At 43.7% G+C, this 22,876-nt stretch overlaps 1 protein-coding gene across 1 annotated transcript in view; it reads right to left on the bottom strand.

Moving 5' to 3' along the window:
* The window catches only part of MTMR7 (myotubularin related protein 7), a 70,335-nt gene extending 47,876 nt beyond the window's left edge, over nucleotides 1–22,459 (bottom strand). The window contains exon 1 of the mRNA XM_037128872.2: nucleotides 22,244–22,459. Coding sequence (XP_036984767.2) covers nucleotides 22,244–22,267 — 24 coding nt within the window. The 5' untranslated portion in view covers nucleotides 22,268–22,459. The remainder of the gene's footprint in view (nucleotides 1–22,243) is intronic.
* Nucleotides 22,460–22,876: the final 417 nt, after the last annotated feature.

The following is a 22,876-nucleotide window of genomic DNA, read 5'->3' on the forward strand; positions in this document are numbered from 1 at the left end:
ACCCAATTGGCCCCTTAAATTACTTAGGTCATAGACCATGAATCTGCAGATCAAAAGATAAAAATTCACCAATTACTTAAATATAATCATAAAGGTACTGCAAAAGATTTACAGACCCTATTCTTTAAAGTTACCTTTTCTGTGTTTTAACTAAGTCAGAGTTTTCATTTCATTGTTATTATATAATTCTAGCTTAAGGCAGGAAATGTGTACATCAAAGTTGTGAGTTCACACAATAACTGTGTATAAATTACTTTTTATTAAAAAGGAAATAATATACTTTCCTATGTGTTTCTCAGTTGTAGAACTTGTCTCAAGGCAGGGAATATATATATATATATATATATATATATATATATATCTAGGAATAAAAATTATCAAAAATATGTTCTGCACATTTTACAAGGAAAACTTCCCAAATTAAGATTCTCGCATTCATTTGTAATAAAATATGTCTGACACATAGAATTCTTACCACTGAGCTAATTTAACTGTTAGGAGCGATTTCTTGGAAACCGTTTTTATCAAGCATGCATTTCTTACATGCAGAGCAGTGTCAAGGTCATGTGCATTAGGATCATTCTAATATGAAATGCAATGGGAGTGACAGGACAAGCTCTACGGGACAAGTGAAAACTGAAGACAGACAGTGGCTCAACCCTCATCCTTCAAGTCAGGATGGTTCTCTGCTTCCATGAGGCAGCTTAGGGACTAATGAATCGTATTTGCTCCATCCTTTAGCCCAGTGGAGAAGCTGTGGTCCTGATAGAATTGGAGGGCCCAAGGCTTCTCGACGGCTCCAGAGGAGACTCAGGGGGGAAATCTGACCTACTGAACACTGCTCAGGACAACTCCAGGGGCAAACAGCACTCCAGGGGCAAGACACCCATTGCTTCCATCTCCTCTGAGCCCTTAGAACTGAACCAGCCTTCCGGATCCCATCCCACTTCTTAATTTCCAGGGATCTAATGAAGTCAGTAAAGAGTTAGATATTTGAGACATTGTCTTTACCTCGGGGTGGTTACATAGTTCCTGAGGCCTTGTGAATGGTTATGATTCGTAAAGATGTTCATTGAAGAACCTATCATCTTACTGTTTTTTAAAGTATTTCTTTTGTTACTGATATGTTCCACCTTCTTTTATAGGGGTGATCATCCCTGTGTCTCTCTTTCGTGAATGGTCTTCATATCAATGGACTTCGCTACTAGGTGATCATCATTTATCAGAACAGTTTCAATAGTAAGGATAGTACCTTATGGCTTACTTCTTATGAGTTTGTATGTCTTTAACATGCTTTTTTATTGGTTCCACTAATTTTTTCAATGAAGTTACTTGGATCTTCTGAGTAAAGAGGAATGCTTTCTATAATGATTTGCCCCTTTCTTTCCAGTATTTATACCTCTTTTGCCCCGTGTTTAATGATGTGAACTAGAAGCTTCAAAATGACAATGAGAGTGGTGACAGCAGCCACACTTGTGTTGTTTTCTGTTTTTTCAATAACAGCTTTATTGCAATAGGACTCACATTCCATACAACCCACCCATTTAAAGTACACCGTTCAGTGGTTTTAAGCATGTTCACAGTGTTGTGCCTATCATGATTGTGTGACTGTTGTCACAATCGATTCTGAAGCATGGTCCTCATCCCACGAGACAGAAGACATGTGCCCACAGCAGTCTCCCCCAGTCACGCCAGCACCAGGGAGCCATCATTCTAGGTCCTGTCTCTGCAGATTTGCCTGTTCTGGGCATTTCATGTAAATGGGATATGTCATACTTTGTGACTAGTTTCTTTAACTTAGCATCATGTTCTCAATCTATCCAATTTTAGAACGCATTAGTACTTCATTTCTTTTTTTATTGCTGAGTAATATTCCATTATATGGATATACCACATTTTATTTACCCATTTGGCGGTTGATAGACATTTGGGCTGCTTCCACTTTTCAGCTATTGTGAATATCGTTGCCGTGCACATTCTGGGACAAGTGTTTGTGATGACACATGCTTTCATTTCTCTTGGATATATACATATATCTCAAGGTCTGTCCAGAAAATCCCAGCCATTGTTAATATAACAAGAACAGTTTGCACAACATCGATGTAACCTGGCAGCCAAGGAGAGTGGACTGGAATGTACGGGGGTGAACAACGACACCTTCACTGTACTGGTCAGTGGAGGCGTTAGATGCGGTTGAGTGAGTATGTAGCATTAAGCTTGAACATTCCTCCATGGATACTATTCAGACGATTCAGGAGGCCACAGGTATGGGCAACTGAATCATGACAATGTGCCTGCTCATGTATCACATCTTGTGCAGTTTTTTGGTGAAACATCAAATCACCCAGGTGACTCAGCACCCATACAGCGAAGATTTAGCACCCTGTGACTTCTGGATTTTTCCCCAAACTGAAATTGCTTTTGAAAGGGAAGATATTTCAGACCATCAGTGTGATTCAGGAATCTACAATGGGGCAGCTGATGGCAACTGGGAGAACTGTGTGAGGTCCCAAGGTTGTTTTTTTACATCTATTTTACTTACAAATTATCTTCTAATTGCTACTTTTAAAATTCTTACAATGTTTTAATTCTTATCTGTGGGGTAAATCTCTCTCTTCATGTTTTCTCTCATTGTTCTTACTTTATTGCCGTTAGATAGGCAAAGGTTTTTCTTCAAAGAAACAGGTCTTGGATTAATTAATTTAATAATTTTTCTCTCTCCTAATTGCTAATTTCTGTTTGTGCTTGTTAATGCAGGTCTTACCTTTCTTTCCTCGGGGATATCATGCATTTTTTATTTTTGTTCATTTTGAAACTTGCAGGTTTAATAGTCAGCTCATTGAGTTTTATTCTTTTTGTTTAGTAACAAAAATTTAAGTCCAATCATTTTCCTCCAAATAAATCTTTGGCTGCATGTTTTATTATTCTTACTTTCTAGATAGACCATAACTGGAGTTTTTATTTTTTTCTTTGACCCAAGAGTTTTTAAGGAGACTATTTTTCAATTCCCACATGATTGGATTATTTTATTTAAACATTTGTCATTAAACATTCTATTTTAAACTAGCTGCAACAACGATATTATGGAAGAGAGTTGTGGGAAGAGAGAAGAAAGGGGATATATTATTTTTGGAACATTCCTATGGGAAAAAAAACTAATTTGCATGCTAAAATGTGCCAAACTAAATTAAGCGGAGGTCCAGGGATGATATACCAGTTAACAATATCTAAAAATGAAAATCAAGTCATTTCTCTGGTACTTAGACTAATGAAACAAAGTTTTATTGAGACAATCACATTGAACATAAGATACTATTTTGAGACAAAAATATTTAGTATGAATTATTCTCCCCACAGAAGTGAAGGAAGTAGCTACACCACTTAGCTTATTTTTAGAAAACCTCAATAGAACCGAGCAAGGATAGCAGAGGGTCATATACTAGAATACTTAATGAGATTTTTTTCCATGTTTTCATGTTAACTTTGGAGGCCGCTGCAGGAATATTACATTTCAAAAGTCGGAGCTGGTTTTTCAGGTCCCACAGCTGTCAAAAGCAATTTTGAAGTAGTGAGAGGAATAAAGAAATGACAAGCAAATAGGGAAGCACCAACAGCATGATTTCCCAGTGCTGTGAAACAATCAAAGAAATGGGTGATAAGATTTAAAATTCAGTGATCTGAGAAATTCTCTGAAGACCGGGAGCCCTGCCCACCCCCACCACGTGGTTTGCACAAAGGTAGCCAGAGCTTTCTCCAGTGCCGGTCGACTCTGGATAAAATGCAGTAAATCTCAAGAACTGTGTCACTGTGTTGAAGATCCACGGACTCAATATTGCTGCCTTATTGCTCACTTAACTTAATTCTATTGTGCTGACACATATAATAACCTATATGGCATTAAAGTCTCTTTCTAACTTGAAGAGAGATGACTCTTAGGAAACCACCAACTTCCCTAGACAAAGTTATTGCAGCTCATTTGTGTGTTCCTAGGAACACCTAAGAACTTAGTGTGTCTTCATATGCTTAAGACATACTAAGTGATCATGCTCTGCAAATGGCAGTTCATCTATGCAAATCATATTACAATATATTGTTAACTCTTGAGTGTACAATTTTCACCTTCTGACACTTCTAAAAATGCAACACGTCTTATGATTAATGTGGTAAGAAGCCATTGTGCCATTTAAGGGGCAGTGTTTTTGTCTCTCTTTGTGGTACATAAAATCTCAGCCCATCTTAAAATCACTGACACTCTAGCTTTGCTGAAATGCAGTTAAGTTTGTAGTCATTGACATATGAATGGTATCTGAAACCATGGGACCTAAAGAGGTTACTTAGAGAAAGCCTGTAAAGGGAGACTATATCTGAGATCATGCAGCATTTGAAGGTTGGATGCAAGAGAAGGATTCCAAAAAGCCAACTAGGAAGGAATGGCCAGTTAGGAGAAAAATCAGAGGAGCATGATGTCAAGGGAGCCTGTGCAGAAGCAACGGTCTAAGAGAGGAGTGTTTGTGTGGAGCGCTGCTGAGAGATCAGATAAGGCAAGGCCTGTGCAATGCACAAGGAGCTCTGTAATATGGAACACGTGGAGGCGTGTTCCGGGAACGCAGGCTTCAGAAGCCATCGCACAGCGGGTGGAGCTGTGAGCTCACAGGAGCTGAGAAAGGAGAGGTCCCAGTCTTTGCGGAAGTGAGGTCAGACTGGGTGGAAGCCAGAGGGGCACAGCGTGGCCTCTCAGACTCCATCCCAAAGCAGCCAGTGGCCAAAGCACGCAAAGAGCTTTCCAGAAGCAAATGGCAGGTCAAGACGTTTCCAAGAACAAAGCCTATTAATGATGCCAGTGAGAAGGCATCGCCAGCTGAGATGCACACAAGATGAAAAGTAACTCCCATGAGGAGTAACTTGTGAGGGATAGGTTTTAAAGGATTAGATTAGAGGACCACTGGGCAAGGATTTGTCCTGCGTTTGCTGAGGTCTTCCTGATCCTAAGAAGCTTTTTCCTCTGGCTTAAAAACTGGTCTTTAAAAAAGTTGAGGCATATACTGATCTATGTAATGTTTTAAGGTTCAGAAATATAGAAGGAAGGAGAGAAAATCATCCCTAGCCTCAAAATTCAAACACAAGCACTGTGAATCTTTTGGTGCATTTTAGAAAATATCTATCGACCTCATTTTAAGTGTTGTTGGATTAGGTAGTGGGCTGGGGAAAGAATCCAGGGGTGGGGAGGAAGAGTCTAATCTCAGCTTTTTGCTTTATCAACCTTCCCTTGGCCCTGGATCTTCAGAGGACTGGGCTTTGTCCCATAATGCCTTGATGAGTTGGGGACGGCTGTACAAGGACGTATAAATGTTTGCTGAAACGCGCTGTACCCTGAACAAATCCAGTGAAAGTGGAAGATCAGGCCCAAGGTGAAAACGTAAACCTCCAGAGGGGTTGGCAGAAATTCTGGGGAGAGATTTGGACTTGCCAAGGGGACACAATGGGGGTGTTCTAAATAATTGCACCAATATCTCATGGATCGGGCTGATCCTGGTGGCTGTTGGCCGATGGAAAAATTATCAGTAATAATAATAAAAGCAATAACCAATATGTATAGAGCACAGACCCCATGCCAGGCACTGTGCCGCTGCTTTGCATATCTGACCTCAGTGAATCCCCTCAGGAACCCCAGGAGTTAAGATCTTACACAGCCCCCTTGTGGGTTGCGTTTAGAGACCTGGCAGGTTTCCTCCTTTGGTAGGGAAGGTCTGTCTAACCCCAAAGTTCAAGCTCGCCAAGTCAGTGAGCACTGCTGACTACCTTTGAGGGCAATGTAGCCCTGTAATTAAAAATCAATATGCTTAGGATAATCAATGAACAATTATTTTAAGCAACTTTATACATGAAATAAGAATCTGCAAATAGAGTGCTTCAAGACAAAAGTACACTGTATATCTACACTCGCAAAGCAGTATCGGAATATGCTTTGAGATAAACCCACAGACAGAAAGTCTGGAAGTGGGGCACAAGAGCCCAAATGCTGGCCAAGGAGGCGTTCAGGAATCTCGGGACTGAGAAAAGCTAGAACACCAAGCATCCAATTCAACAAAACGCCCATGCGCTACACCACGTTGGGTTCTGAGAAAAAGGAAAGGGTGAAGACCATCGAATCAGTCTCTCCTCAAAAATTGTACAGACTCTGTGGAAAACACTGCGCTCCAGTTTAATGGAAGAAGAAAGAGAGAAAGAAAAGAAAGAGAAAAAAAGAAAGGAAGGAAGGAAGAGAGAGAGAAAGAAAGATAGAGAGAGAAAGGAAAGAGAGAGAGAAAGAAAGAGAGACAAAGAGAGAAAGAAGGAAAGAAAGAGACAGAGAAAAAGAGAGAGGGAGGGAGAGAGGGAGGGAGGAAGGAAGGACAGAAGGAAGGAAGGAAGGAAGGAAGAGGAAAAGGAAGGACGGAAGAAAGGGAGAAAGAGAGAGAGAGAGGGAGGGAGGGAGGGAGGGTTTCATGAGTTTTTCTAGGCCAAACTGAAAAGCTTCAGTGAAAACAGCAGACCCCACAAGGTAATGCCAGGCCTGAAATGGGACACCCGGCTGGGGATCACAAGCCCAGGCCAGTCCTTCCCTCGCTGCCTGGAATCAGGAGGACCCTGTAAATCACTACAAGACCAGGGCCTCTCTGCAGTTCCCCATTGCACCACTGACTAATGGCAAGCTTCATAGAATAGGAGCCTTTGTGCCCCGCAGGGCAAACACTGGACTGATGAACATACTGGGTTCCAGAAGCATCCTAGATGCTCTGGGAAAGTAAAGCTGTTCTGCAGGACAAGAAGCCCAAAGTGCAGGGGAGGGTTACTTGTCTTGAAAAGGGCAGAAGAAAAACTTATGGCCCTGGCTTTCCTTGGGCCAAAGACGCTCAGCATCGTACAAATTAGGCTGCAGGTCACTGCCACCCGGAGGAAGAGACCCAGAGGTTGCTGAACAGGGAAAAATCAGAATGTCTGCCACAGCCAAAACCTAAAACAAATTTATGTTCCAATCTAAGAAAAGCAGCTAGATAAATAGTTTGTCGTGCTAAATTTGGTATCATGACATTTTCTAACTCTACCAACATGAAGAGTAAAGTATTTGACTCTGAGTCCGGAGGTCTGGGCTCTGGTTCTGGTTCTGAGTTTAAAACCCAACTGCTGGGCACAGGCAGTTGAGTCGCTGTCTTGGGGTTTTGACTTCTACAGAGGACCTGACAGGTATTTGATGCCTGTCTCCAGCCTCGCAGGTCATAGTTCTAACACAGTGGTATCACAGAGAAAAGCTACAAGGCACACAAAACAGCAATGGCGAAAATACACACAATAATGACTCCACATTAAACCCTGCAAAAATTCAGCCTCTCAGTAATGTGGCTGGCCAACAAAATGCTGGTGATTTCCTAAGGACAAGAAGCACCAGCCTCAGCCCAGATAGGTGCTGCACAGGTCACGGAGACAGGCTCAGAGTCTGGGCTGAACCTCACGTTCAAGGCCCGAAGAAGAAAGAGGCACATGCCTACCTAAGCACAGCGCTTAATATGTGAAAGAATTTTGGTTGCCTTTCTTTAACAAAGGACATCAGATTGGACCTTTAAAAAGTAGTATAGTTAGTCTTAATGCTCATAGAATTCTCTAAAATAGAATTTAAAAAGAATTATGTAAAATATATGTTTATGTCAGAATGCCAGCCAACCTGACTTCTGAAACCATAATATTTAAAAATCTACCTACCTAGCTACCCATCTTTTTTTTTTAGTCTAATGATGATATTCAAGCTACATGGCATATGGACCAATCAGGTTTCTGAGTGCCCGCCCAGGGTATTTCCACACCCGCAGTGAGAAAGTGGCTCCGCGGCAAGGAGGACTGGTGCAGAGACCAGACCGGAGACCACCACACTAACGAGCAGCTGAGAGTAAAGGCAGAGTTCATCTTTCCTAAAACGTGCAGTTGTAAGCAGAACATGTGAGCCACAACATGGGTACAATGCAAAAAACATGCATGCACATACAACAGTTTAAAAAGCATGATAATGAATGTCCATCCATCAGACTTTGCGCGGTGGTAGCACAGGGACTAGGAAACTGAGGTGAAGGCTACACAGCCGAGCCTGGAAGCTCCCAGGGAGGGAAGCTGTCCTCCCCCATCCAGGGTCTTGGGTGCGGAGGCTGTTCTGACCTGAAGCAGGGCCCACCACCCCCTACTAGCTAACTGTTGAGAGTCACAATTGGGCCAACCCAGGACTCATTTTCCAGAAAAGCTGACAGTAAAGAAGGAAGCACAACTGTGGCAGATTCCTTTCACCTAACTTCTCCCTTGAGCAGAGGGGGCAGAAGATGGAAGGGTAATAATAATAACAATACTCACTGCCTTTTACTGAGCAACTACTGCATGTCGGGTATCGTACTGAGTGTTGTCCATACACTATTTGTAACCCTCGCTGTGAGGGAGACATGGTTAGCCCATTTTACAAATGTTAAAATAGAAGGGAGTGAAGTGTACATCGACTGCCTAAGGTCCCACAGCTAGACCTCCCTTGTATTTGACCTCTTCAGTCCAGTCCTAATACGGCAAAGTAAGGAAAGGCAATGGCTCAAAAGCCTATCCTCCATTTCCTCTAAAATGTCAACTAGAGAGTAACATGGTTGACAAGGAAAAAGCTCTGGCTGAAGCCAAAGCCTTAATAACTCAGTACACAGCAGCTCTGTGAGGCATTCGAATGCCCTGCTTGCTCTGGAGGGGCAGACCTCCAGGGTACCAGGGAGGCCTGAGGAGCCTGGATACCTGGGTGGTCCCAGGACTAGCTGGCCAGCATCCTGAGATGGGCACCGGTGTATTGCAGGTCAGAAGGTGCAGTGACCCACAGCATGGGGATAAGAGCTTTGGGAGTCAAGTTTCACTTGTGACCAGCCATGCATTAATTATAGAAATGGCCACTCTATTAGAAATGCAAAATGGTTTTATTTATGCTAGGCTGCTGGGTCACTAAGATGATTTATGTTTAAATCCACAGCTCCTGAACGATGAATGACCCCACCCACAAGTACCTGCATATGTTAGAGGAAAAGCGCACAGCTCAGAAGTTAGTAATAAACAGTAGTCGCTGATAAATCCTCAACAAAGACTTCAGAGATTTGATTTTCAGTCCCACTGCATGATCACCTCATGTCTGTGCCTTCATTTCCCGTTAAAGTAGTAAGTAACCACAACAGAGTATTCAACAAACATAGAATATGCATTTGTAGTTGCAAAGTATGTTGACACAGAGGAAAAAATGAAACAATAAAAAGTTTAAAATTCTTTAGAATATTAGAATTGTTATAATCTGCTATGCTAGCAGGAAAAAAATGTGATTTTCCAGTTTAAAAGAAGCACTTTCAGTTCTGTATGGTATATTTGAAAGTCACTAAGAGAGATCTTAAAAGTTCTCATCTAAAGAGAAAAAAATTTACTGTGTAAAGTGATAGATATTTACTGAATTTATTATAGTAATTATTTTGTAGTATATACGTATATCACATCATTATTGTGCACATACATTAAACTTACATATTTCCATAAAACTGGGAAAGGAAAATGATATTGTAAAATGTTACATAATGAACTTGCTTGCAAAAATATAAATAAAAGTAATTAAAAAACATTTCTCCTTATTTACATAAAATTGCTTAAAAAGTAGAAGATGGTGGTCACGAAGCTTCAGGAATTTTCGACTCCTGCTATTTGGTACAAAAATCAGGAAGGCCAATCCTCCCAAAAGCCAGATTTCATCTGTTTAAAACTGTAAAACCAATGAAAGTATTTTCCCAGGACCATTTATTCAGAGGTCAGATATTGAGGGAAGGGCAAAAATCACAAAGCGCCTCCAAGAAAACACAAGACACGCAACCAAAAGAAATAGAAGATTCTGCCCTTTGTAAAACCCATAAAAGATCTTCACTGTAACACAGAGACAAACGCTCATGGGACACGCACGTGGACACTGCATGGACATGATCCTATTTTCAAGCTGCCTGAAAAAGTAACTCAAAAATGATTCTGCCATGAAGCTAAATTATTTTTTAAGTACCAGGTACTTATGAAAGAACCCTATGAAAATTAAATGGCTGCCATCCCCCAGTTTGAACCTGTTTAAGTTAATTAGTTTATTAATCCATGTTATTAATTAGTTGAGTGTCTACTCTGTACCCAGAATGTTTAGCAAAAGGCTCCTCACCAGCAGCAGTGCCTGCAGATCTGACTCCACCACTATCTGTCGGGGCTCTTCCAGGAGCAGAGAGAGAAATCTCAGCTTCATATGGCTGAAGCCACGGTAGGCTTTCTGGAGTACACATTCATAAATGTCAGTGGTGGGGCCAGCTTCGGACTGGCCAGGGGTTCAATGCACCCAGCTCCTCACCCTGGCCTCCCGGTCAGGCCCCCTCTCCACCGGCTACCAGCTCTCTGCTGTCCATGGCTCCAGCAACCAGCCTCCCTCCTACCACATCCGTCCGTGCCCAGTAGGATGGCGGCAGTACCCGCTGCTTCCCCCACGCCCAAGCAAACACTGGCTGAGTTTCACTGGGTTGCATGCTTACCCTGAAACAAGTTGGTGTGGTCCCAGGAGTGACATGATGAGTAGGCGGACTGAGGCATGTGCCACACACCAAAAACACATGGACTGAAAGCAGAGCAGGTGTGACCCCTCTGAGAGGCCAGGGAGGACAGAGGATGGCAGCCAACGCCCAGCACACTGTCATGCAAGTGGTCATTCCCCCACACACCTTCATCACAGCACTCCCTCGTCAAAACCTAGAAGGCTTCCACAACCGGGCCCCACCCTACGCTGTTAGCAGGTGCCCTTTACTACTGCAAACCATCACCAGTACCCTATGATGGATGCTACTCCCCAAAGACAAATCCATCCACCGGAATGTATGCATAGGAAGACAATCTTGCCTTCTCTTTCTTCCTCTATCAACATCTGCTTAGCCTCCAGAGCCCGCACCTTCCATCTGACCTCCCCAAGCACCAGCTTTTCTCTGGACAGAGCCGGCAACTGCAGTTGGAGGACTTCAGACCTGGACAGACTGAAACAAAGTTTGGAACAGACTCCTAACCTAAGGGGCTCAGACACTCCAGGGAAAGACACTGGTAGAAGAGCTCATCCTGGTAATCTTGATCTGACCTTTACAGATCAGGTGGGAAGGAAGGAGGGGCCCCTCGAGGCTCTCTGGTTATGCTGGCTGCACAAAAGGACGGTGAACATGAACAAAGATGCTGAAATTGCATACACGTCAGAGGGATTTTTAGTATATCAGCTTCCAAAGTAAAGAATCTACATATTTCCCAATTTGCTGGAAAATCACAGTCCTTTCTCCACACAGAAAATAGCATACCTGATGCCCACGTTTCTATAAATCCTTCAGCCATCTACAAATCTCCAAGTAATTCCACTAACTAAGGTTGTTCTTTGTGAAAAATGTAAGCTCTGCAAAATCTGCTTTTAAGAGAAGAAAAAATTCAAATTTCTTTTATCCATAAGGACATTTTTATCCAGTTTAGGTCAAGGTGAAGAAAATATCTTGATGACCCAGCTAGTCTTGAATGCCTATAGATGGTTAGGTTGCTGAGTCCTACCTACCTGTGCGATAGTTAAAACAGGAGGTTGGACTGGCATTTAACTAAACTTTAAAAGTCCCAAGAGGGATAATAAAGCTAAAATAGTGACACAGAGAAATAGCTAGTTAAGAAATGCTAGCGCTAGGGATTCTTGGAAAAGGCAGAGAAGAGAAAAGGGAGCCCGTTTTTGCTCCGAGGACTCTATACACATCATGCCAGCGGCCAACTGTCATAAATAAAGAGCCAGCCACTTGAGAGTTCTGCACAGGGTCCACATAATTTATTTTGGTAGGATGACCCTGGATGTGTAGGCTTCAAAGAACATGCACTCTTGAACAAGAGGACAGTCCCAGGATTTATTTCAACACCACCTTAAAATAACCTTGACCAAAAATACCATTTCCAACAAGCACAAATAAGAGAAAAAGGGAAAAAGCTGTGAGGAGGAGAATAAATGAAGAGCAGATGCTGGGCCCATTGTAACCTGGAGAATAGATGCATGGGGTGGCCTATTCAAGATAGCTGGTTTAACAAATTATACAAATGATCCCTGAAAGTATAGTTTTTCAAGATAGCTGGTTTAAGGACAATAGTCACTTAAAAGAAAAAGTATAGAGGAGTAAAATCTTGCTAGGAAGCAATATAGAAAGTCAAAGCTTACTTTATTGTGATGATTTCCCTGTAAAAATATTTCTCACAGTCTAAAATGCTTCCGAAGTTGACATATTTTTGACAAAGGCACTCACAGCAAAGTCTAAATTGGCTACTTATATAGCGCTTTGGGAACTATAAGAAAACATCTTTCCAAGGCCAGGTTGTGCCAAATGGGACTTGCAGCTGGCCCACAGAGAAGAGGCAGCCTGGGTACAGAGAGAACCAAGTCACACCCCCTGCCCCCATCTTCTGGCAAGTCTCAGTGCCTGGGGATGGAGGGGTACAGCCTGACCACGCAGGGCCAGGCCTGGCTCCAGCTCATTTACACATTCCCATGCCTCACCCCTGGGCTCCAAGCCCCCAAGGACCGACTCCATAATTGGCACCACATTTTTTTCCTTCTCCTCTTGCAGGGCAGCCCTCTGGAGCCCATCAGTCCCATTCCAGGAAATGAGGATACAGCAGACACAGGGATGGGAAGCCCCTTCTGGGGCCCCAAGGAAAGGCTGCACTACTGTCCTGTCACCTGAGTTGCCAAGGACACTGAGGACCCCACTCAGCCAGCACAGACAGCATGGTCCCTCCGGCCTAATACCCAGGACCCGCCTTCTCAATTCCACCTTTCCTCTGCCACCCCTGTCCACAGTGGTCATTCTCTACCTTTTGGGTTGCTGTCACCTTTCTGGTCATTACCATCTCCTTCCCACTTATCCTACACTGCCCATGACATGTTATTTTTACTGTATCGCTCTCATTGTTTCCAAGAAGATATATATACAGCATGGGGCAAAGATGTTCACAATTGCGAGTATGCAAAACACGGTTTATTCTGGTATTATTATCTATTATTCATTGCATTATTTTTCCATACAGACTGCTCTAAAATTACCTTTTCCCCACCCTCCCAATATATTTTCAAGGAAGACACCAGGTTTTCTTTTTCTCCCCTAATATTCCCTGCAGCACCATGAAGAATGCTAGACCCACACTTACATTAGAACTGACAGCAGAAGAAGGAAATAGGATGCAGAGTCCTTGGCTTACTGGCTTCCTGAAACAATAGGCCAGCACAGAGATTTCAGAGCAACGTACAACCTTCAACTGTAGGATCTATAAGGACAGGCACCGTGTCTGTTTTTCCACCTTTGTATCCTAATGCCTTGCACATGTGTGTGCTAAAACCCTTGTCCAGTGAATGAAAATGAACACCACTATGGTAAAAACAAAGCACGTGAGGGTGTTTAGGTAGAACCAGATATGATGAACTGGGAATGCTTTTTTAAAAAAATTGAATTTCCAGACAAGAAAGTTAGGAATATTCAATTGTGGAAGATGTTGCAAGTACAAGAAACAAAGATAAAAAAAAAAAACAGAATTTTTACCTGCAGACATGAAAACTAAATGCCATGGAACTAAAATGGAACTAACGCTTCTGATTTTTTCCAGAGCCGGCACATAGTACGTGGCTGTAGTTGAACAAGCAGTCTGCAGAAACTGATGTGAACACAGCCAGCAGGTAAAAATAAAACTGCACCATTAAATGAGATCAGAGCTTGTATGTGTGTGTGTGTGTGTGTGTGTGTGTGTGTGTGCATGTGTGCTAAATCCAACTAGTCTTCACACTGGGTGGAGGTTCCCCAGGTGGTGTGGAATCTGAGAAGTTTTGAGAAAGTACTGCTCCAGGTCATGTGTTCCTGGTGTGGCTGCTGTATATGAATACATAGTTCAGAACATTCTTTATCGGGAAATCCGAGACTCTTCAAGATGCCAGTGTCCTGCCAATGAAGGGTACATGGTAGAGCTGAACTCGAGTTACTGTGCAGAATGTTTTTGCATGTTGCTGGTTGCAATATGTTTTGCAAGATTCCTTGGGATTAAAGTTTTGGTGACGAGGTTTTTAACTTTAAAGCAAAACTAAAATTGTGGGCTGGGACCGTGTGCAAATATAATATTTGTATTGAAAGCCATACTTATATATTCTTGCAAAGTGCTTTTGAATTAACAAAATATTAGCACACTTATATAATAAAATAAGAGGAAAAAGAAGAATAAGAACCAAGGCTGAAGATACCAAAGCTTGGACACAGTGTCATATTAAACCACGTCCCTGATTCCTTCACCTAAGGAGTATTCACTGTGCACCTCTTGTCTGCCGGGCTTGGTCTTCTGGGTGTGGGGATACAGCTGCGGACAGGACATCAGCTCGCCTGCCCTCGGCCTGGCGATGGTGGGCAGGGAATGGGCAACAAACAAAGACGCACATGCCAAAAGGTGCCAGGAAGGAAATGCAAGTAGGATAAGCAGTCGGGTGCGGAGGGGCATCAACATGTCCAGGGAAGCCCCCTCTAGTAAAATGACCGGGTCTTTTAATAGAGAACCAGAGTCCCTGAGAGCCAGCCACGGGGAACTCTGGGAAAGGTGCTGTCCAAGCCAAGGAAACCACACACGAAACACCCTGGCCCAGAACTGCTTTGACAAGTACAAGGAGGTGGGATGTCTGACGAGAGTGTGGGAGTGGGGACAGAATAGGAATGAAGTGTCACCAGTAGCCACAACAGTCAGGAGGACCTTCCAGGACAATGTTAGAACTTGGACTTTTTCTCTGCATAGGGTGGGGAGCAAGAGCCCTGTTTCCAGGGGATGAATAGCAAGGTCCAGAAAATACATATTCTAATGAACATCTTCTAAGGTCTTGGCTTACAGTGAAAAAAAAAATATATATACAGGGTGGGGCAAAAGGAGGTTTACAGTTGTTCATATGGAAAATAATACAATAATTAATAATAAGAGTAAACTGTTTCACGTACCCACAAATGTGAGTATATATATATATATATATATATATATATATATGTATGTATGTAGTGTTCTAAACAATCACAGTATTATGTTTTATTAAGTCTTTTCTACAACGTAAGTTCCAGGAAACTAGAAACACTGTCTCGTTCACCAATGGATGCCCAGGGCTTAAAATGGTACTTGGTATATAGAAAGCATGCAAAAAACACTTGTTGAAGATAGAGGTAAATGAATAAACACACGAATGGTGTCTTTGAATCAACCCACCTAGCTCAGAAAGGCAGAATCCCTTTCTTAACCCACCACTGCTCCCGCCGGCAGCTCACCGCAGGGCGGAAGTCAGCTGTGCCCGCCACTTTCTCTGTGCCTTGTGCTTTGCTGCGAGCCCTAGGAAGGAAACTCTCTTTCATGGCTGGGCAATAAATTTATTTCTCCGGGCATCTCTAATAAACCGTGTTCTACGAAAAATAGGGGAAAAGTAAACATGCAATTTTTATAAAGTTGTCAGAGCCTGCCACAAAATTTTAAGTGGGGGTTATTTTTAAACTATTTTAAATGGCTGTGGGAGGAAGGGCTGGGCTTATGTCCTGGGAAGTACTTCTACTCCCAAAGGCTTCAACTAGCTGTCCAGCAGGGTAAAGGGCACTAGAAAAAAATAGTTTAGAGTGTTCTTGGCCCAAGAAATACGGGACAAAATGGGCTTCTTGGACTCCCTCTGAGTGAAACATGAGAACACAAAACTGAACCATCGCATGGAACACATCCACGGAGCCCTGGGTGTTTGGTCAAGAGGTTTAATTTCATGCATACTTCACAGCTTGTCCCATTCGGAATGGAAAAACCAATAAAAATCGGGATGAGAAAATGTGTATCCATCTGTTCTGAGAAAACGAACGTCCCAGAACTGCCTTGCTTGTGAATGTGTGACAGCGGTGATGAGCAGTCCCCACCGGCTAATGGTGTAAGTTGGAAGGGAAGTGTTGAAACTTTCTAATAAGTAAATAAAGTGGACATACACAGGAGGTTACAGTTTAATATCTTTATCATTCCTCATTGATGTTTCAAGGAGTATAATCCCTTCATTGTATCCCTGTGAAGCTTTTAATGGTGGCACAAATGTTACCATGGTACTTTTTCCCATTGATACATACACGTTACCAATTATTAAAATGGAAAAAAAACATAAATAGATAATTCAGAAAAGTAACAAGATGGTCGATAAACATATCTTGGAAAGCACATCAACCTCACTACTAATAAAAAATATGATAAAATAACAAGATGTTATTCCTCCCTTAAGTTAGCAAGTATTTTTAAAGTAATAAAGCGATGGTACAATGACACTATACCATGTTTCTAAAACATTTTGGAAACTCACTTGGCACTGCAGATCAACCATAAAATTGTTCATCTCTGTGATCCAACAATTCCATTCTAAGCTCCATCCTAAGGGAGTGATCACACGTGCAGATAATAATTAATAAAAAGATGTTCATCGTAACATTGCTGTAATAGCCTTCTGGGGAAATGGTTAATTTGATCATGACATTGCCATAGGGTTAAAAAAAATCACAGTCTTCTAAAAGCATATTTTCAAAGATCACAATGCAGTAAGTTAAAAGAACTATATTATGAAACAGAATTGGGTGCTCCTAAGTTTCTGAACAAACAAAAAGTTTGAGTATTCATGCAATGAGAATAATGACTAAAGGAAATACACTAAGATAGTAACAGTGGCTAATTTCTATGTTGATTCTAATATAGAATCAAACATAATATACTTTTGGAACCTAAGAATGACTTGTTAAAAGAAGAGAGAGAGAGTTTAGTGCAGATTGGAGAAAGCCACAGAGAAAGGGAACCTCATGACTCTGCTGAACTCTCTCCCTCACAGAGAGAACTTGCAAACGAGATCCCTATTTTCAAATGGATGATATGGAATTTTTGTCATTGTGCGTTGCTGAGTTTGACATGAATTCTAGGCAAAATTCTAAAATGGGTTCTTCAATGGAATTTTGTATGAACCTAGAAAAAAAAGCTATCAATCAGCAAGAAGACCAATGATTCACTCAGACATCACTGCAGATGACTTCATTTCTTTCTCTGAATGAGCTCACTGATGAGGGGATACAGGATGAGTTCATCAAATGGTAGGTGACATCAAACTAAAAGAATAAGCACATCTGTTATCTGAATCAGAATCTTGGGAGATGGGGACAGTGCCTTCAATCACTAGGAAGTCACATCTGCCTAATTTCTCCCTTAGTTAAGATCTTGGATGAGGTAATAGAGGGCAAGTTCACTGGTGAATGGCCCCAAACTGAGAGGAATAGCAGATGTGCATCGTGATCTAAAAACAAAGTAAGGAATTAAGCAATAAGGTAATTCCAATGAAATAATATTCAGCAAAGGTAAGTGCAAGACATCAGCATTCAGGGAAATAGTAGAGGAGACAGCTTCATAGCACCAGGTACACAGACAACTTTGGGGTTCCCTTCCAAAGAGAAGAGACCCTTAGCTCACCAAAAGGCCACTAAGCTAGAACTCGAGGATGTATGCAGTTTAAAAAAGTTATCAAATATTACTCTCTCCAAGTTCAACCAAACCTAAAGTAGCATAAGTTCCTATAACTCACTGAGTAAGCAGGATGGTAAAGGGGTGAAAAACCAAGGCACTGGGTGGTGGCCAGAATAGAAGCTACTGAGCTAACGACCTAGGTAAGAGCAAAGGGTCAGGGAGATGGCCGTGCCTAAGGAAACACGTGAAGGGCCATTTCCTGGAAGGAGGGCTGATGTACAGACCGAGCTAGACCCAATTACTAAAAACTACAGTGGGACACATTTTGACTAAATACAAGAAAAACTTTGTAATCATGAGAGCTGTCCATGGTCATTATGGGTCACCAGGGGACACAGTGAGCTCCCTGCATCAGAAGTGTGAATCTCAGGGTAGCTGGGCACTTGGCTGAGATGAAATTCAAACAGAGTTCTAGTCCGTTCTCCTCTCAGAAGCCAGAAATGCCACCGGGTCTTCTCTGACGAGTCACCCCAACTCTGTTTCAGCACCGCTATGCTTTCATAGGTGAACTAATTTCTCTTATACAAACACGTGTAACTGTGGGAATGAAATTCTCTATTTTGAGCTAAGATCTCCTCTGCTCTTTGGGACTATAAAAAATTCACCTAAACTCTGGGCCATATGAGAGGCTTTCAGATACAGAAAGATATCCTGTAATAAGAATGCTTATGAGAACTTTCCTACTCCCAGTCATTCCACTCTCAGAAAAATACATGAAGAAAATGGTACCAGGGACTTTCACAGGGACACAAAACCCAAAGCCCTAACAGTGGAGACACATTAAGCAAACTGCAGTCACATGAATAATATGGAATCTTCACAACAACGAATAGGTGGATGACATCTACATGTGAATTGTAGATGACCAGGTGTGGACCCGCTACAAATAGGTTCTGGGTTTGTGTTGGGAGCAATGAGAATGTTCTGAAATGGACAGTGATGATGGCTGCACGACATGGCGAATGTACTAAAGAACACTGAAACGTACACTTTAAAATGACTGAAATAGTGAATGTTGTTTGAATTCTATCCCACTCAAACTATGCATCATCACGAAACACAGGTCATTGTGTATCTACATGTGTTACGTAATATACTGACATTCACAAGTACTTGACACTAGTTCCGCTAGAAGACTCACAATGCCATAATTCGTCACGGGTACAGTGCCCAGGAGGCCTGGATTACTAAAGCAAATACTATAAACCGAAGAGCTGAAATCAAGAATTATTCAAAGATTTCAAGGAAAGTAAAAAGGATCCATGCATACAACGCCTTACGGGCTACTCTGGGGCTCTCACTTTGTGTCCTCAGTATAAAGGGAAGCCACCCAAGAATCTGAGCAGGGAAGTGTAAGATGACCAACTTGGACCAAGTGGTACAACCACGCTCCCTCTGTGGAGACAGGAGTAGAAAAGAGCAAAGAACAAACTAGGAGACCAATCAGGAGCTGAGTAGTAAGTAGCTCAGATGGGGATGCGATGGAGAGAAGGGAAGACATCTTCAAGATCTGCTTTGAAAGGTCATCATATATTCTAGTTTACAACTCAGATTTACACATTCGAAAAAAATTGTCTTCCACAAAGACCACGGCATGAAAAATAGACATAACTTAGCTGGGATCCTTAGACCCATCAGCAAAACCCACCCAAGACCATACCAAATCCTGCAAACCTGTCAAGCTACTTCTAAGAGCTCTGAAGCCTTTTCTTTATGACTAAGTAGTACTGGAGCCCCAGTTATCCCTGCAGGGTATCTTCTCATCAGCAAGTTTTCAGAGTGGTGCAGAATGCCAGACAGTGAGGTAGAAACCCCAAATTTCACTGTGATGAGGCCGGTAATGCGTGGTGTCCTCACTTCTACCCAGCTGCAAGCTAGTTTGTCTTAGGAACATTGAGAGAGGAACCATTCTGGGAGAGAAACACCCTGCTTAGCACACTCTCTGTTAGAGCCTTCAGTTCAACACATGTGCCCAAGAAGAAACATGTTCCAGATTATTCCTGTGCACTGATCTCCTTAAGAGGCACTTCTGAGACTAAATCAGGACACAAGAGGCTGTGATGGAGAGCACAGACCTTACGAAGAGTAAGGGAATGACTTACATGGTAGTAGGAGAGCAACTGTACATTGTACATGCAACACATTTCTTTTTCTCCTAGAATAAACGCCTGCTACCCACATGGTAAAATCACTTCATACCCAGACTGGGTCAGATAAACAACTCTGTGTATCCTCCTTATAATCAACCCAAGACATGAAATCGTGGAGTTTAAGGCAAGCTACCTGTCCACTACCCCCAAGTGTAATAGAAGTACAGAACAAAGATGGCCGAGCATCTTTGACCATCAATAATTATGTTCTGCGACACACACTCTGTAAGCATTCTTGTTCTCATTCTCATTTGTATAGTGAAAATTCACTTAGAATGTAAAATGAAAAGAGACTTTGTTTAACCTCAAGGAGTCACTTTGTCATTTCTATCTTTATCACTCTAAGGTTCTCAGCTTCTCTGAGGCTCTAACTGATTTACTACAGCCCATCATATCTACACAACTGCATGACAGCTGTCTCCGATGCCCCGGACCCTCCTTGACTCCTTGCATGTTAAGACTCAGCCCTTCTAAGAAGGCTTCCCTTACCCCTTCTGGCAGAGCTCATCTTTCATCCCTTCCCCCTCCCTGCCCTCTGTCCCTTGTACTTGTGTCTGTCCAGGTTTACAGCTGCCTCCTCTTCCAGACTGGGAGCTCGTTGGCACCTAATGCTCCTGGGTCCTAGCACAGAGTCTGGTCTACAGAAGGTTTGCACATGTTTGTGGAATGAAATGAATGAATAAAGGAATCAGGCCCACCCAACCACTGTAGATGTTTAACTTTTTCCCCTTGCATTATCCTAAATGTGAATGACCCACAGTTCCATGACATTTCAGACAAGTCTCCACTTTCATCATTTCCTTGTCTTTCCTGGTAGAAGGCAAGTGCTGATTTGGAGCACTGCACTGCTTGGAAGGTGTTTAGGAAAAACCAGTTTTGAGAGTCAGGGAGGATGTTGCTTGCCACTCGGGTTCACACACATATAGCTTCGTACAGAGCCAGTGTGAATATGAACCGGAAAAGGCTTTTACTCCCCAAATTCATATTCTGTAGGAAAATGGCGTCCAGTGCCAAGTCACCCTATCAATCTCACCACCGACATTCACAGCAGACCTCATTCTCAAAAAGGGCCCCTCCGTCGTGGCAATGAAAGGATGCCCTTGACAAGGGCAGAGAGAACCCATGAGTTAAATTCGTCATTCCTGGATAAATTATTTAGCACCACTTAAACCCTGAAAGCCTTGAGCCGCCCTCTCCTGCGGTTTATGGCACTCTCTTCTACGTTTACAATTTCCCGATTGTGAAGCAACAATTTAATTCCATCACACAAAATCAATGCAATTTAAATGTACTGTTGGAACTGACCGTCTCTGGCAAATGGAAATGTTTATTCTTCCACTGACCTGAGATAACTGTAAAGCCGCTTTGACAAAGAGGTACATAGGAACCATTCCAGAATTTAGAAATGAACTCTTCCTACTGGACTTCCAAAGACCAGGAAGCAACAGGCCCCTTGAGATGAGTGGGATCCCTGGGGCCATCCAAGTTCTGACCATTCAGGCTCAGCCTTGACTTGCCGGTCAAGGGCCTGGGTTTTGAACCTGAGATCGCCCTGGAAAGGAAAGCAGCTGGGGTGGTAGTAACACGAGCTGCCAACAGGCTCTCAAAGCAAACTCTTTTACTGGTTTACGGTTTTCATTAGGAATGTGGACCATCTCTTAAAACATGGCTAAGTTTGACTACTCGTGCACTCTGAGGGGCGGCAGCCAACGTTCCCAGGTTATTTAACCGGAACGGATCAGGGATCAGTCGCTTCCACTGAGTGACAAAAGCTGGTGTTCAAAACACACCCGTGGAGGAACCTATAAGCTGCACCCCTCTCCCCAATGCATGACACAGGCTGGAAAAGGCAAGACGACGGAAGGAATGGTAGTATCGAACCTGCAGGGAATATTGGTCATCGGCCCTGTGAACAGGCCTCAGCAGCTGAAAGCCTGAGGATGGGGAAGGCGGAGGGCGAGCTGCCGAGGGAGGGGGTCTGAACCCTTAGTTTCAACAGCTTTTCGAGTGTCTTCAATCCACCTGCACATAACTCCATTTCCCGCATCTGTCATTAAGAAGGCTTCTCTTTCAACTGCTCAGCACCGCCACCAGAATAAGTAAATAAATAAATAAGGCAGCCGCAACCCCGCGCGGGATCAGAAAAGAGCCTTTACCAGCAGACCAGCCACCCCATTGCTCAACAAACAATTGGGTTTCCCTCCCGTCCATCCCTATTTCCACTGCGCACCCCCAAGGACGAGAGGTTAGATGCAGCATCAGCCAAGGCTAGGCCTGCGAGGCAGGAAGAGAAGGATGAAGCTCACAGGGCACCGGGAGATGCTCGGGGGACTGCCACCTCCCCCTCCGCGGACCGCGGGGCGGACTCGGCCGGCGCCCCGCAGGGAAGCTAGGCCTCCGGCCAGCTCAGCATCCCTGCTCCCGCTCCTCCCTCCGCCCGCACGCCGGCCACCAACCTTGGGCGTGCGGATGTGCTCCATGGGGGCCCACGCCTGCAAGATCCTGAGTGGACGCGGCCTCACGCACCTACGCGCGTCTACGCTCCGGCGGGAGGGGCGCGGGGAGGGGGCTTCGCGCCCGCGAGCCCGCGGCTGCGGGGCTTGGCTCCGCCTTCAGGTGCCGCAGCACCGCGCTCGCGCGGCCCCGGAGCGTGTGTCTCCGCGCTCCCGCCACCTGCCGGGTCCGCTACCTGCCCCGTCCGCCGCGGCCCCGCCTCGTCTCTGGCTGGGGTTGCCAGAGCGGGAGCCGGTCCCTCCCTTTCAAGAGGAGCAGCCAGTGTAATACTGCGGGGCTACTGTTCCCCAAGACACAATGGGGGCCTTGTGTTGGGCGTGGCTTCTTGGAGGAGAGACGGGGACTACGCTGCTCCACGGGCCGAGGACTTCCTTCCGGGGAGTCCCGGGGTGCGTGGGACTCAGGGTAGAGCCCCCAAAAGGTTGCCACAAGCACTCCAGGTCCAGCCCAGCCTGGTGGGCTCTGTCTGTACATTTCGGCTCGCGAGCGGCCGGGGTAGCTGTTGGAATGAAGGTGGAAATAACAGCAACAGCCTTGGAAGCCTAGGAGGTGATCTGGTAAGTCCAGCATCGCTC

The sequence above is a fragment of the Artibeus jamaicensis genome, unplaced genomic scaffold, assembly GCF_021234435.1.
Source record: "Artibeus jamaicensis isolate MK-2021 breed Jamaican fruit bat unplaced genomic scaffold, CSHL_Jam_final scaffold_833, whole genome shotgun sequence".
NCBI lineage: Eukaryota > Metazoa > Chordata > Mammalia > Chiroptera > Phyllostomidae > Artibeus > Artibeus jamaicensis.